This window comes from Pongo pygmaeus, chromosome 4 (assembly GCF_028885625.2).
Source record: "Pongo pygmaeus isolate AG05252 chromosome 4, NHGRI_mPonPyg2-v2.0_pri, whole genome shotgun sequence".
NCBI classification, from domain to species: Eukaryota; Metazoa; Chordata; class Mammalia; order Primates; family Hominidae; genus Pongo; species Pongo pygmaeus.
The window spans coordinates 153,583,262-153,599,821 of record NC_072377.2 but is presented as its reverse complement, the minus strand read 5'-3'; the positions used below and the strand labels follow the sequence as shown (position 1 = coordinate 153,599,821).

At 42.0% G+C, this 16,560-nt stretch overlaps 1 protein-coding gene across 1 annotated transcript; it reads right to left on the bottom strand.

Annotated features, from left to right (window-relative positions):
- Nucleotides 1–3,745: 3,745 nt before the first annotated feature.
- Nucleotides 3,746–5,762, bottom strand: ADRB2 (adrenoceptor beta 2). Its single transcript, XM_054489625.1, has one exon. It carries the CDS (start codon nucleotides 5,534–5,536, stop codon nucleotides 4,289–4,291), a length of 1,248 nt encoding a protein of 415 aa, XP_054345600.1. The 5' UTR covers nucleotides 5,537–5,762; the 3' UTR covers nucleotides 3,746–4,288.
- Nucleotides 5,763–16,560: the final 10,798 nt, after the last annotated feature.

Here is a 16,560-nt window from a genome sequence, read left to right as displayed (position 1 = left end):
ACCACCTGTACTGGCCTCAAATTACAGACGAGTAAATGGAAGTCGGCTGAGGAAAACCGCCTCACCCAACTTCAGAGAGAGAGAGAGAGTGGGGGTGGGTGGGAGGTTGGAGGGGGGCTCTTTTCACCTCACCCTGCCTCCTATTATTCATAAAACACCAGAATTTCTCAAGTTCTTGAAAGTGCTTAGGAAGTTTGTTCTCTTACACATTTAGAAAAATCCCTCCTTCAAATTACATTTGCACTGTCAGTGAAGTATGGATTAGCACAAACTGAATTTAGTAGAGGTTATACTGTCAATGAAAAGTATCATTCAAAGCATATTAACCTTCCTTGCTCTCTGCTGTCAGAAAATCATCTCCTTTGCTCTAGAATGCTAGCTCAAGATGGACAACAAACCTATATGGCTACCCAGGCCTATCAAATTTCCATAAGGTCTGGCTACCCACTCAATTTAGGAGACCTTCCCAACTTTGGAGCTGAGAAAGAGTTTGCCAGGACGTAGGGCAGCCTGTGTTTCTGCTTTACTCTGCTGTGTTTGTTTTAGAGTTTCATATCCTCTTTCCATTTTGGTCTGATTCTCTGATGAGAAGACAGAACAAAGACTCGGAGAAGCAAACTAGGCACTTCAGTGATTGGTTTTTTGTCTCAGTCCCCAGAAACCCTTCAGTCACATGCTTGGAAGGGAACATTCCTCCCTGCCTCAACCCACAGCAGTCTCCCTCTTCTCTCAACAAAGTATTGCATTTCCAGTTCTTACACTTGTTCTGGCACAGATTCTAAGCTACCTCGTGCTGCTTCCTGGTTTCCCTGGGTGTTAGGCTCCATGGATCCTGGAATCACAGAGACCTGGGTTCTCATCCTGACTCTGCAACTAGTTGGTTGTATGGTTTTGGAAAGTTACCGAAGCTTTCTGAGCCTCAGCTCCCTCATTTGTTAGATGAGGACAATTATGCTACCTAATCATACAGTTGTGAAGAGGACATAACGCCTAACAGGTGTCTAACATAGTCACTAACATTTAGTAAGATTCCATAAAAGGTATCTGCTTAGTATCCTTAATATCATGCTCCAAAAGGCAGAAACAGAATTGTATACTTTTCTCATGCTGCATACAGTAGGTGCTCCATAAATACTTTCTGATTGATTCTGGTTTAGGCTCCATTTGGCAGTAGGTTCACCATGAGAAACATTCTAAGATCGTGTAAAGACAGTTCCTACTCTCAAGATCCCCTTTCTCCAGATTCCTTATCCCATTAATTATTGCAGTGGGGAGGCGCACCCTGTCCTGCCACTGTTCACACCTCTCAGCTTGCATCTTAGAAAAAAGTTCTTATTTGACAGACTCTGAGAACTTGCTGTCCAGGCAAAAAAAACCTTCACGATGAGGAATACAACACAAACCTTAGGTGGCCAGCATGTCAGCAAACAGAGAGACGAAGCGACACTGACAAAAGCCAACCCCTCGAAAGAAACAAAGCAACACACCAAAGAGGTAGAAAGCAAAGGATTAAGATATGCCTAGAATACTCTTGCTTATCAGGACCCTTAAAACTAATCAAGGTTCTTGTGTTTACAGTATTCCTAAAGGAACGTGAATATGGTTAAACTCTCCTTTTAGCTGGGAATCTGAATTAACATTAATACCTGAATTTTAACAGAAATTACATTAGACATTCCTTTAGGCAAAAGAGTATATATACAACACCGACATCTGGTTATAAAGAGCTGAGGAATCTCCCAGCTTCCCTAAATGCAGAAGATATCCTAGTGGACTCTTGTTGAGTTAAATGAACAATTATTTCTTTTGTCTCTATTGCAGGTTATTTGTTTATGCTCTAAATTTTGTGTTAAGGACAAAAGAAAAATATATTGGCTTAAATGAATGTGTTATGTTATAGCCCCAGTTGAGGGTGAGGAAAGAACTCAATGCTAATGTGGTGGAGAGAATGCAGCAGCTCCTGGAATAGCAGTTGGTTTCCCTGGCTTGAGTCCCACTCTGACATCCTTGGCTGCTTACCTTGGGCAAGCCCTTCACCTCACAGTGTTTCAGTCTCTTCAGATGTTAAATACTTCCTATGGGCTCTTCCATGTCTGAGATCTTATGAGGCTATGGGGAGCATGAATATTAGCCAAAGAAGCTGCCCAAATCTTTGAGTGTGGGGACCAGAGCAGTAGAAAGAGAATGTGATAATAGGTATGAAAACCCTTGGAAAAAAGTAAAAGCACTGAATGACACACATTCTCCAATTTGCCATGGCATATTCCAAAATCACAGGCGCCTAACATTCTCCTGATTGCTCAGTGCTCACCCAAACGTCCCATCATTGAGTTGACAGGAAGCAGAGAAGGCCAATGCTTTTCTGGTTGGGGACCTTGGCTGCGACAGAAAGGAAGAGGGAAGTGGAGTCAGCTTCACGAGCCAGTGAAATGGCAATGAACCCTGCAGGCTGATCTGCTCTAGCCTGGCGTTGCCAAGGAGGACGATCCACTTCATCAAACCTGGGCCAAGCTCTGGCTCAGACACACAGGCAAAAATAGAAAGGGGCTGGGAGAAGAAATGTGTTTACTTTTGTGATTTCCCCTAACGTGCCTCTTGACAGTATTATAATCTCTTCACAAACAGGAGTCATGGCCCACAGGCCTCACCTCCATTGATAAACCCTCTCGAACAATTCATGTACAGACCTGAAGCCCTCTTAACATTTTGTGGTCAGCATTTGGGCAGCTAGGAAACAAGTTTAGAAGGCAGCATAATGGAATGGAAAGAGTGCTGGCGAGGGTCTGTTACTGCCTAGGTGAACTGTGAAAATCCCTCTCTGAGGCTCTGCACAATCAAGCACTTGCATTAGAAAGAATGTATATATCTGCTGAGGTTTTTACAGTTTTTACCAGTGACTCTCAACCAGGGGCTAATTCACACCTCAGGGGCTCTTTTGCAATGTCTGGAAACATTTTTGCTTGTTATAAGCAGGGGGTGCTATTGGCATCTAATGAACAGACGCCAGAGGTGCTAAACATACAATGATGCAGCCCCCACAACAAAGAGTTATTTGGTCCAAAATGCTAACAGTGCTAAGACTCAGAACCTTGGTTTATACTGAATCGAGGAGAGTCAGTGGGAGAAGAAAACAGGGACCGAAGGAAAGAAGGAAAAGGGGTTAAAATTCTGTTTCTAGGTCATGAGGTATCCATCAGTTATGTATTCTCCAGCTTTTCTCCCCATGACCAATGGCTTTTGAATTTTCCCTCAGAATTAACGGGGCCGTGTTTGAGTAGCTTCCTCATAAGAACATCTTCCTTATGCCTAAAATGCCAAGCCCTGATGCAGTACAAAGAGCTCCACTATAACACATGGCCAAGACATAAATATAAACAGTTTTACAACAAGTAGAACTGGAAGGTGGGTGGTGGGGGCGCGTGGAGGAAAAAAAAACATATCCCTTTAACTCCACTTCTGTGAGTCAGTGTTTCTGAGGTAACAACACAGAACAATAACCATAGGGAGAGTTGAGGTATACTAAGAGCAGGCAGAACTGATTTGGGGCACAAGTGTCAGGAGAGATGCAGCTTTGCAGCAGCAGATTCAAAGGCAAATGAAAGGGTTAAGCAATCTGTGCGTGTCATTCTTGTATCATTCTACATTAAGTCATGGGCAGTAATTACAAGCAGTTACCTGCGGTTTCCAGTGGGGGAGGCAACGGCACTCCAGTCAAGGGGTTTTGGAGAAACAGGTGCAATGAAGGCATGGTCAAACAATTTATTTACTGTAAACTTTAGACTTTGCTCAGGAAAACAACTGAAGCTGCTCCTCAAATTCCTGCCTAAAATACCCCGTGTGAGCAAATAAGAGGAGCGGGGAAGAGTCCATGTTCACAGCTGAAAGGTCCGAGATACTCAAAATCCTCAAGTCCAAGGGTGTAGGAAGGAAAAATCTCCTTCAGATACAAATTACCAGCAGCAACATATTACCCCTAATACTTGAATAGTGAGGTAGATACATGGAAAAGTCATGAAAACATAGCAGACTCAGGTCCTCTAGGACTAAAGCTCTTTAGACATAAACTTACAAATTCCATGCAAAGAGGAACTGAACTGTACAAATAACAAATAATCACTCAAATAAGTTTTCTCTCTTTTTACAGCTTAAAAAAATAAAAAAGGCAGAAGGATGCCCCTCCTCCTGCGTATCTCTATACAATTTTATTCTAAGTTTATTACCCTCAAGTTAAATAGTCTGTTTAGTGTTCTGTTGGGGGGGGGGGTTCTTAAAAAGTAGAAAAACTGCTTTACAGCAGTGAGTCATTTGTACTACCATTCCTCCCTTGTGAATCAATGTTATCGCTAGGCACAGTACCTTGATGGCCCACAAAGTCTTCCGTGCCTGGGAGGTCTTCACACAGCAGTTTATTTTCTTTCTCCTGTTCCAGGTGATATCCACTCTGCTCCCCTGTGTTGCCGTTGCTGTTGCTGGAGTAGCCATTCCCATAGGCCTTCAAAGAAGACCTGCTCAGGCACAGAAGCTCCTGGAAGGCAATCCTGAAATCTGGGCTCCGGCAGTAGATAAGGGGATTGAAACCAGAATTGACATAGCCTATCCAATTTAGGAGGATGTAAACCTCCTTACGGATGAGGTTATCCTGGATCACATGCACAATGTTAACGATGAAGAAGGGCAGCCAGCAGAGGGTGAAAGTGCCCATGATGATGCCTAACGTCTTGAGGGCTTTGTGCTCCTTCAAGCAGAACTTGGAAGATCTGCGGAGTCCATGCCCCGTCTGCCCATCCTGCTCCACCTGGCTAAGGTTCTGGGCATGGAAGCGGCCCTCAGATTTGTCAATCTTCTGGAGCTGCCTTTTGGCCTCCTGAAAGACCCTGGAGTAGACGAAGACCATGATCACCAGGGGAACGTAGAAGGACACGATGGAAGAGGCAATGGCATAGGCTTGGTTCGTGAAGAAGTCACAGCAGGTCTCATTGGCATAGCAGTTGATGGCTTCCTGGTGAGTGGCCCTGTACCAGTGCATCTGAATGGGCAAGAAGGAGGTAAGGCCTGACACGATCCACACCATCAGAATGATCACCCGGGCCTTATTCTTGGTCAGCAGGCTCTGGTACTTGAAGGGTGAAGTAATGGCAAAGTAGCGATCCACTGCGATCACGCACAGGGTCTCAATGCTGGCTGTGACGCACAGCACATCAATGGAAGTCCAAAACTCGCACCAGAAGTTGCCAAAAGTCCACATTTTCATAAGAATATGGGCGGCCCCAAACGGCACCACTGCCAGGCCCATGACCAAGTCAGCACAGGCCAGTGAAGTGATGAAGTAGTTGGTGACCGTCTGCAGACGCTCGAATTTGGCAATGGCTGTGATGACCAGCACATTGCCAAACACGATGGCCAGGACGATGAGAGACATGACGATGCCCATGCCCACTACCCACGCCTCGTCCCTTTCCTGCGTGACGTCGTGGTCCGGCGCATGGCTTCCATTGGGTGCCAGCAAGAAGGCGCTGCCGTTCCCGGGTTGCCCCATGGCGCGCAGTCTGGCAGGTGAGCGCACTGGCTGGAGGCGCCTCAGCGGGCGGACCCACGGCGGGGTTCTGCGGGCCGCGAGCGGACGCCCGGAAGCCTCATTCAGCGGCCGTGGGGTGGGTGTGGTGGGGACACGTCCTGCACACTCAGCTTGTCGGGTGCTAGGGGCTCGCGGTGCCCGCCAGTTCCAGTCCGTGCTCTGGAGAAGCCGCCTCGGAGTGCGCTCTGCCCGTTATGTGCACAGGACTTTAGGGGAACTGCCCTCGCCGTGACGTACGGGAACTTTCGGCCAATGGCACGCCGGCAGCCGCGAAGGGGCGACGCACTCCTCCCCTTTCCTCCCCTCCCCTCGCCCTCCCTCTCCGGGGGCTGGCCGGGGCGGAGCCCAGCTGCTCCCTGGCGGGCGGGCCACCACTGCTTCCCGGCTACCCTGGCTGGCCCCAGAGGGCTAAAGCTGGAGCTGGTGTGCTTACCAGCCAACCCGGGAGCTTTTGGCTCTTCTGTGGCCGCTACCTGCCTGCCCTGCGCGGCTTGAGGTCTCAAGGCAGAGGGCAGCACACCGGCACTGCCCCACATTCGGAAGGAAACGAGAGCGCCCACCGAGGCACGCCCATACAGGCACAAATACATCCCAGCAGACATGCTCAGACTTATACCGAACCACAGCCATAGATACTGAGACACACCCTCCCAGCTCACCGACATGCACACTTGCGCGCGCGCTCACACAGAAGCCATCCGGCACAAAGTCACCCCTGTCCAACACAGAAACGCGGCCAGAAACAAACACAGAAGCACCCAGAAGCACAAAGACATGGTGACACACACAGAAAGTAAACACACACGCTGACTTGGAGGCATCCAGAGCGACACAGACACGGATGTCTCCATCTGGGTACTCACAAACTTGCCTCACTCGAGCACTGATAATGCCCCCCTCCCAACATACACCCGGTAACCCAGTATATTCCCTTTCAAACATTTGGCAAGAGCACAGGAGGTGACTTCAACAGCTGCCGATTTCCTCAGCACACTTGCTGTCAAGTACTTTCGGTGCCCTCCTTGGGAACTTGCAGGCACGAAGACAGTTTTACCCTTTGGATTTCATCTGGAGCGGGGGTATGCATGTATGTATTTTGGGACAGAGAGAGAAAGTTGTGTGCTTTTGTTTTAATTTTTTTGTTGTTTTGTTTTTAACTCTTGAGAGTGTGGCATCACTCACTCATTATCTGTTGAACTGGAGATACAATGAGAATTCAAACAATTTCTTCAGTAAACCCAATGCAACTAAAAAAACATCCTTTCATCTGCTGGATAGTTTGTTAATCTTTCGGGTTGCGCCACGTGAAATTGCCACCATCTGGCGTCTGTGACTTACCAAAATGGCAAATTCATATGGTTCAGAGTATTAAGAATGTCTTAACATTAAGAACATTTTGAAGCTATAGAAAGCAAAAGATCCTGGCTAATATGGTGTAACTGCCTCTACTAAAAATACAAAAATTAGCCGGGTGTGGTGGCACGTACCTGTAGTCCCAGCTACTCGGGAGGCTGAGACGGGAGAATCGCTGGAACCTGGGAGGTGGAGGTTGCAGTGAGCTGAGATGGCGCCACTGCGCTCCAGCCTGGGTGACAGAACAAGACTCCACCTCAAAACAAAACAAAACAAAACAAAACAAAAAAACAACAACAAAAAAAACACAAGATAATTCTCCCTTAAGAAAGAGAAAAAAGTAAGACCAAACCTCAAAAGTAAGATCTTTGTTCATGAAATACTATCCTTTGCATCTGGCATGTGACTTTACTGCTAAAGTGAAATTAATTTTCAGGGTTTGATTTCCCATGTATTAGTGGTGTCTTTGAAAAACTGAAAGTATTTCATGAAGTGTAACTAAACGTACTTTGTAGATTACATAATAACATAACAATGGTTAACATTTATGGACCATTCTGCTATGTGCTTTTCACGCATTATTCTATTTAATCCTTCCCACAGTCCCATGGGGGTGGAGACTATTTTTAGCTTAATTCACAAATGAGGTTTAAAGAGGAAAATGGCTTGCCCAGGGGCAATGGCTGGGCAGTGCCAGAATCTGGATTTGACCCAGGTCTGCCTGAGTCCAAGACCCATCTTTTAATCTTTTCAATGTATTGCATAATTCCATGCAGACAGGAGTGATAGATAGGGAAGAAGCACTACAATTGGAATTGGAATACCCAGGTTCCAGATTCACCAAACTTGGAGCTTTCTAGTTCATTTTTTTTTTAAGAGAAATCATGAAGTACCTAATTTCCATTATCTCTAAATGGGCATAAAGTCACTTCCACTGGGGTGAGCAAGAATTGAATGATATAGTAAGAAATATGAAAATGCTTTTGCTCATATAAGTGTCACACAAGTGTAGTTTGTAAGCGAAGTTTATACAAATTACTTAGTGGTTTAGAATATGTTGTTAGTCTTCTCTACTAGAACAATAAAATACTTTAGGGCAAAAGTAAGTTGGGTGTTCACTCTGGAAGCAAAGCTCAGAAACAGAATTTAACCTACATATCCCCTTTAACATCCTTCATAGCAGAAACTGACTTTTTGCAAGACAGGTGCCTTAGAAAATAAGTATTTCCCATAAAATCCACAAATATGAATTAAGGATCTATTATATTCACATAGTTTTCAAAATATACTCACCTCATATTTGTGTTTTCCAAAATTGGCTCTGGCATGATGCATTTTAGGAAGAGGCAGTGTTTGTTATGCAACAACGTTTCTTTAAATATACGTCTACTCAAATTGTGGAACTAAACCATTTAAAACCTCCTTCCTGTTTGTGAAGCTATGGCATAAATAAGCATATTGTTTAACCATCCTATAATAAGAAAAGAACAAAGAAAACCCCTTTAAGACAAATATTAACTGATCATGTATTTAGATATACAAGTAAGTCACTTAAAAGTTTAACTGAATATTTTGGGAAACTCCTTTTTTAAAACCCACAAATACTAAATCAAGAAGGACTGGCTAGCCATATGCAGAAAACTGAAACTGGACCCCTTCCTTACACCTTATACAAGAATTAACTCAAGATGAATTAAAGACTTAAACGTAATACCTAAAACCATAAAAACCCTAGAAGAAAATCTAGGCAATACCATTCAGGACATAGGCATGGGCAAAGACATCATGACTAAAACATCAAAAACAATGGCAACAAAAGCCAAAATTGACAAATGCGATCTAATTAAACTAAAGAGCTTCTGCACAGCAAAAGAAACTATCATCAGAGTGAACAGGCAACCTACAGAATGGGAGAAAAATTTTGCAATCTATCCATCTGACAAAGGGCTAATATCCAGAATCTACAAAGAACTTAAACAAATTTACAAGAAAAAACAAACAACCCCATCAAAAAGTGGGCAAAGGATATGAACAGACACTTTTCAAAAGAAGACATTAATGCAGCCAACAAACATATGCAAAAAAGCTCGTTAACAGGTTATTAGTGAAATGCAAATCAAAACCACAATGAAATACCATCTCACACCAGATACAATGGTGATCATTAACACATCAGGAAACAGGCTGGGCGCAGTGGCTCACGCCTGTAATCCCAGCACTTTGGGAGGCTGAGGTGGGTGGATCACCTGAGGTCAGGAGTTCAAGAGCAGCCTGACCAACATGGTGAAACTTCGTCTCTAATAAACATACAAAAATTAGCCAGAAGTTGTGGCACGCCTGTAGTCTCAGCTACTCTCGGGGCTGAAACAGGAGAATCGCTTGAACCTGGGAGGTAGAGGTTGCAGTGAGCCGAGATTGTGCCACTGCACTCCATCCTGTGAGTGCAGTGAGACTCCGTCTCAAAAAAAAAAAAAACAAAAAAACAAAAACAGAAACAAAACAAAACAGGAAGTCAGGAAACAACAGATGCTGGAAAGGATGTGGAGAAATAGGAACACTTTTACACTGTTGGTGGGAATGTAAATTAGTTCAAAAATTGTGGAAGACAGTGTGGCAATTCCTCAAGGATCTAGAACAAGAAATACCATTTGACCCAGCAATCCCATTACCGGGTATATACCCTAAGGATTATAAATCATTCTACTATAAAGACACATAGACACATATGTTTATTGCAGCACTGTTCACAATAGCAAAGACTTGGAACCAACCCAAATGCCCATCAAGAATAGACTTGATAAAGAAAATATGGCACATATACACCGTGGAATACTATGCAGCCATAAAAAAGGATGAGTTCATGTCTTTTGCAGAGACATGGATGAAGCTGGAAACCATCATTCTCAGCAAACTAACACAGGAAAAGAAAACCAAACACTTCATGTTCTCACTCATAAGTGGGAGTTGAACAATGAGAACACATGGACACAGGGAGAGGAACATCACACACCAGGGCCTGTTTGGGGGTGGGGGCCTAGGGAAGGGATAGCATTAGGAGAAATACTTAAAATAGATGACAGGTTGATGGGTGCAGCAAACCACCATGGCACGTGTATACATATGTAACAGACCTGCACATTCTGCACACATATCCCAGAACTTAAAGCATAATAATAATAAAAAAAGAAGGAGAATCTGCTTATATCAATTAGAAAGTTCTGGGCCTTTGCCCTCCAGCCTTGACGAATGGATGCACGCTCTTTCCCTGCTGCTTCACCAAGCTGGTAGACATGTCAAGATGTAGTCTGCTAACTAAGAGTCTTTTTTCCTGACCTCCTTTTGTGATTTTAGGTTTAGAGAAAGTTAGACTGGGAAAGAGCTTAATATATCATTTAATTTATTTCCCCCAAGTTTGCAAATGAGGTTACTGAAGTGAAAAAACAAGAAGTGTCCAGGCCAAAGTGTTAAGGAAAATTAGGAGTCCAGGTCTGCTCATGGCCTCACAAGTTTCCCTGCCTAATGCTGTTGTTTTATTTCCCAGCAGAGGAGTTCGAGTAGCACTGTTTACTGTTCATGTGACCTTAGAGAGTTAATGCTTCATTTGAACTGGAAAGTTCTTAGTAGACTAAACACACCTTTATCTGATGTAAGAAAAAGCAGGCTCTTTTATGGTGATTGATAGCATCTAATTACATATTTTGTCAATCCCTTAAGACACTGATTTGTCATTTCCTCCCTGTCAAACAGGAATAAAATCTCATATTTGGATTTACCTAATGAATGCCTGAATAAGAGTAAGCTTCCATGGTGCCAGAGCATGCCCTCACACCAATAGCTGGATGCTTAGGAAAATCTTATACTGGGTCTTGGCTTAGACAAGAGTACTTTCTTGTGTATGATCCTGGAGCACAGAAACATCTGTAGATTTCTTTTCAAACAATAGTTTAAAATGCTTGTCTTTAAAAATGTCTCTGTACAGCATTATCCCATTAAATTTACATTAAATGAGATTAAATGCATGTCAAGTGCTTAGCATGCTGTCATAGAAGAAAAACCTTACTGTTAGTATCTTATTTTTGCATCAAAAAATATATATAGAATGCATATTGGTCCTATCTAATCATATGTATGAAATGTATGAAAGGATCCTTTGAACATGGATAATTGCTAATTTACCTTTAATTTGGATTGCTGTGAAAAACAATAGAAAAAACAGAAAAAACTTGGTTCTTTAGAAAGAAGAATGATTCTGAAAGTTACTAATATTATTGAGTAATATAGCTAGATCGGATGTCAGTGTTTTTTGAATGAAGCATCTCACAATCTAGTCAGCTCCTTACACAATGCACCCACCAAAACTCAGAGCTATCTCTAATGAGAGCAAGCTCACCAGCCCCTTTTGCAGGTGCATATTTCTCTAGCTATCCCAGTATTGAACTGAAATCCATCTTCTCACTTCTACCCATGGATCTTAAGTCTGCCCCCTTGAGGCCACCGAAAACAAGTCTCTTCTCTGTCCTAGCTTTTGGGAGAATCCCTTAAAGTTCTCCTTAGCAAACAAAACCTCTTCAGGTTAAACATTCCTTGTTCCCTTGTTTCTAGAGTCCCTTTTACCATCATGGTAGGCCTCTTTTATTTCTGCTTAGGTTTTCCTGTGTCTAAACTTAACATCAGTACCTGGAAAGATGCTAGAACAAGTCATCAAACAATCAATTTGCAATCACCTTGGCAACCATAACTTAGAGCAGAGCAACCAGCAAATCTTTCCAAACAGCTGATTATACCAGATGAATTTAATTTCCTGCTACACTAGAGTTTTATGAGACATGCTAATAAATTCTCCACATCTTAGAAGCACTGAACAAAAGGAGATAGCATTAAATTAAAGCAGAGGAGACTTCGGTTGGCCGTTCAAAAGACTCCTTGGTCTGAAAAGAATCAGCATTCAAAGAGGTTAAACTCTAGCAGCTTTTCTCAAATTGGGATTTTGCAAGAGAATTAAGCCCTACAGAAAATTATTTTTGCCAAAGCTGGGACATATCTCTTACCCTCCTAGGGACATAAGAGAGAAATTAAGTCACTACATACAATGCAATGGATGCCTTAGGGTACAGTGCTTAACTGAATCCTCTTTTGCTGAATCTGAGAGGAATTGCTTGAGTCTCCTTCAGGCATAGGAATGGACACTGTGTGATGGTGAATGTATATATATATATATACACACATTCAGATATACATATATCTGTACATATATACATACATATATGTACATATACACACACACATATATGTATATATGTATATATGTATATATGTATATATGTGTATATATTATATATGTGTATATATATGTGTGTGTATATATATATGTGTGTGTGTATATATATATATATATGATAGTCCCAAAACAGCTATCATATTCTATTGTAACCTTAAGCAAGTTGCCTTCTTTCTTTGAGCCTCAATCTTCATTTATGAAATGGGAAGTTGGGCTTGGTAACATCTAAGGGCCTGTCTACTCTAAACTGAACAAGCCTGTAGTGGGAAGAAAGTGCTTTGAGGGCCACTGAGGAGATAAATTTTTGATTCAGAAGAAGTACCATGGAGTTGACAAGCAAAAATTGCCAATATCCTACACAACAACTTGATTATGTTTTTTTATCTCCCATATTTCAGCTATTTACATTTCATCTTTGTGATTTATGCTGTTCTGAAGAGCAGGTGTTCTACAATTTTCTAAATTATTGACTCACTTTTAAAACTTTTGTGATTTTTAAAATTATTGACTCATTTTTAAAACTCAATGCATTTATTTTTAAAGAAAATTTTATATGACTGCCATTACCACACATGGAAAACTCGTGTCATTTGCCATAAATAGAAAGTAACCATGAAGACAAAACAATGTTAGTAAATGCTAGCTAGATTTTGTTGCTTGCCAAAGTTCTGAGCCTTAGGCCTGCTCTCTTTTTATTGAAAAGGAAGATTTGCAATACCATTAGTATTCTAGCATCAAATGGGACTTTCTCCGTTTATTTTGAAAGATTGAAAGAAAATTGAAAAGGGAATAACTCCTAAGTAGTACACTGTTATTTAAAGTACTGTTAGTAAATTATTTAAAATAATTTCTGATTACACCTGCAGGTATCTCAGTCCTGGACTTGTGCTAATGGGATACACTTCAGTGATAGAAAGAGCATGGGCTTTGGAGCCAGAGGAAGGAATGTGGGTTCCAATCATGACACTGTCCTTGATCAGCTGTGTGCTTCAGGCAATATGCTTTAGGCTTCTGGACCTCAGAGGGCTCATGTGTAAAATGAGGGTAAAATGCCTTGGATAGTTGGAAGAAACAGATGGAATATATAAAACACTAGATTTGAAAAGGAAGGGAGAGAACCAAGAGACTTGACAAAAAACGAATCAGCATAACTCGGATTGGCTGGGGGGTAAGGGGGATGAGTCAAGAGAATGGAGGAGGCCATTACCAAGCAGGGTGCAAGGAGAGCAGTGGACTGAGTGTGTCTGTAGGACAGGAAGGGGCAATGAATTCAGATATGACCATACTGAATTTGAGCTTTTGGTTGGACATCAAAATGGAAGTTGAAAATATCATAATGATTAGGAGATGAGAAACTGAGGTGGTGTGTCTGTGGGTGATCACAATTATGGTGGAAGCATTCCGTGAATAGCGGTACTCTCAGAGGATGTTTTGGAACATTAAATGAAATAATGCATTTAAGGAACTTAGCATGTTGTTTCAAAAAAATTATTTATCATTATTACCATCATCATCATCATCATCTTGGGTTTCCTGGGACAACCCCGATTTCTGGAAATCACACTAGTTTCTCTAAGGGCAGTCCTTTGAATGAATAAATAAATTGATCTAAGAGGGAAAAAGTCCTTTTATATATTAACCTACGAACAGTGGTAACATTTGGGGTGGATTTGGAGGGATGTCCAAATGTTGGGTTCTCTAGCAGCTGCCCTTGAGATGATTTGTATGCAAGTGATTGAGGAAGGAAAGCTCCCAAAAGAAAACAGTCAGGGAGTGGGAGAAACAGCTCAGAGAAGGGAAGAAACAAAGGCAAAGACCCAGTGTTGCCTGATCCTAGGAGCAGCTCTGGAGCCTACTGCTTGGTTTCCTCCTTTCTCCAAGTCTTAGTTATAAAATCCTAAACAAGTCACTTAATCTTTCTGTGTCTCACTTTCCTTATCTGTAAATTGGGGCTGTTGATATTATCTCACAACCTCATGAGGTTGTTATGAAGATCAAATGAGTTAAGGTCTGTAAAGTGGTTAGGACTGATGTGGCCCGTACTTAGTGCGCAATTAATTATTGATATGAAACCTAGGGGAGCTCTGTTGGCTGTGGCACTCAGGAAACCTTCCACGGGGAAGAGATAGTACCTACAACTTCTTGCATTTAAGAATCCTCTAAGTGCAAACTGCCCAGTGCTAGAGCTTAAGAGAGGGAATTACACAGTATTTTTTAGGCCCTGGAGGAAAGAAGAAGTGGAATGGTTGTGGAGATCAAGCAGCATCTGCCACAGAAGAGGAGGTCAAGGAGCAGGGCTGAAGGGGAAACAATGGGAGGAGATAAAACAGATGATGGCTGAAGGGCAGAGGAAGGAAAGGAAACAGGGCAGCCTCTCTCCAAAGCAGTGCCTTCTCTTGGGAGGCACAAAGGGAGAAATCTCACTGGGTCAAGGAGAGAAGGTCAAGGTACCCCAGCTAAGTCTAACTGCTATGAGGTGGTGGAACATGCCCTGGGCCTGGAGAAAGGAGAGTCTTGTCCTGGCCTTCTCACCTGCTGTGTGACTGCCTCTCTCTGGGACTCAATTTCCTCATCTGTAAAGTGATAAAGTCAAATCAAGTGATCTTTAAGATCAGTGCCTGGCACATCATAGTTAATTGGTGGTGGTTAAGGGGTCTGAAAAACAATAAGCCTGTTTTTTGTTTATCATGCGTGTATTATATACCAGGAGCTGGGCTTGGCCCCTTACGTACATATTCCCTGCTTTTATTCTTATTTCTGTACAGTTGTCAAAATAGACACAGTTATTCCTATTTTACAGATGAGAAAACTGAAGTTTAAAGAAATTAAGCAGCCTGCCTCAGGTTACATAGTAGGTAATAGGAAGAGAAGGAACCCAGCTCTGTCTAAACAAAAGTCTCATTCTGCACCACTAACACAGGATTCAGATGCAACAGTCCAAGCTCAATCAAGCCTGCATGCTCAGGCTGCTGAAAAGGAAATTCCCTGGTTGTCAGGGTCTCATAGCTGAGTTTTACCAGACTACTGGAGCAAAGAGGCAGCAGTTTCCTATCACTTATGGGAAAAATGCCAAATGATCAAGATTTAGGGCCAACTACCCTGGTCACAATTTCTAAAAAGAGAGGGAGGATGTTAGGGCTTGGCTATCATTGGCTGTGAGCCTCTGGGCTTTGCTTGTGCCCCTTTCTCCATTCACAGCACTTTCCTTCTTTCCTCATTTCCTGCACAAATCCCCACTCCCAATACACACACACACACACACTCACACACACACAATAACCTAAACTTCCTAAAGTATGGTGTAAAGGGCCACAACATATAAAAAAATGAACAAGGAGTCAGGGTCCTTGCCTGTAAGAAACTCCCAGGCTATTAGTGGAGATTAGCACATAGACTTGACTTCCATGTAACACAGTAAATTCTATGATTGAGGTAGGAAATTGAGTTTCTTAGTTCCTTAAATGTCAGGTGTGTATGTAAAGATATTGTTTCAATTTTAGTTGTAATAAAGATTAAGGAAAATTAATTGTTCAGAAAGAGGAAATGGTTAGGAACTTGAATTTATGGGCAACAGAGGACTAATTTAGTACCCTATCTCCCCATGTAAACACTGGAGAGGAGGAAAGGAGAAGCCTTCCAAGAAGAGCAGGTGAACATCGGATAACAAGGAATCTTCAGCCAAGAGATGAATGGGGTTGCAAAAAAAATAAATAAAAATAAAATAAATTGGCACAGTTGTTTGGACAGCGATTTGGCAAAACTTATTAAAGTGTAAAATGCATGTATCTTTTCACCTAAAACTTTCATTGCTGGAAATTAGTTCCTTAAAGGTCAGGTGTGTATGTGAAGATACTGTTTCAATTTTGATTGTAATAAAGAAAGATTAAGGAAAATTAATTGTTCAGGAAGAGGAAATGGCTAATAAATTAGTAGAAACTCGTATATTGTGATGTGCAGTTATTAAAAAGAATTAAATAGATCTAAATGCACTGACTCAGGAAGTTGTCCTTGCTTTATAATTAGAATTAAAAAGTAAATTGCATATAAGATTATAGAAAATGATTCAATTTTTGCTATGTTGGAAAAATATATGTATGAGAGTTTTGAAACACCACTAAGCCACTATTTCTAGGTCCTCTTGTAAGCTCAAGGGGTCATGGTTAGCAGTTCCATGTGGTACTACTTTTCAAAGATTTACAGTAACATGGCAAAGATAAAAAGGGTAATTATGGACAGGATGTGTGATAAAGGCTACAAAAGAGGTATAAAAAGGGGATCTTCACTCAACAGACAGCTAATCTTATTAGTGCTGTTAGGGAAGATGAAGAGACATCATAAAAGTTTCATTCTGCTG

Excerpts from the sequence above, each read along its gene's own strand:
- ADRB2 (XM_054489625.1), bottom strand. The coding sequence starts at position 5,536 with ATGGGGCAACCCGGGAACGGCAGCGCCTTCTTGCTGGCACCCAATGGA.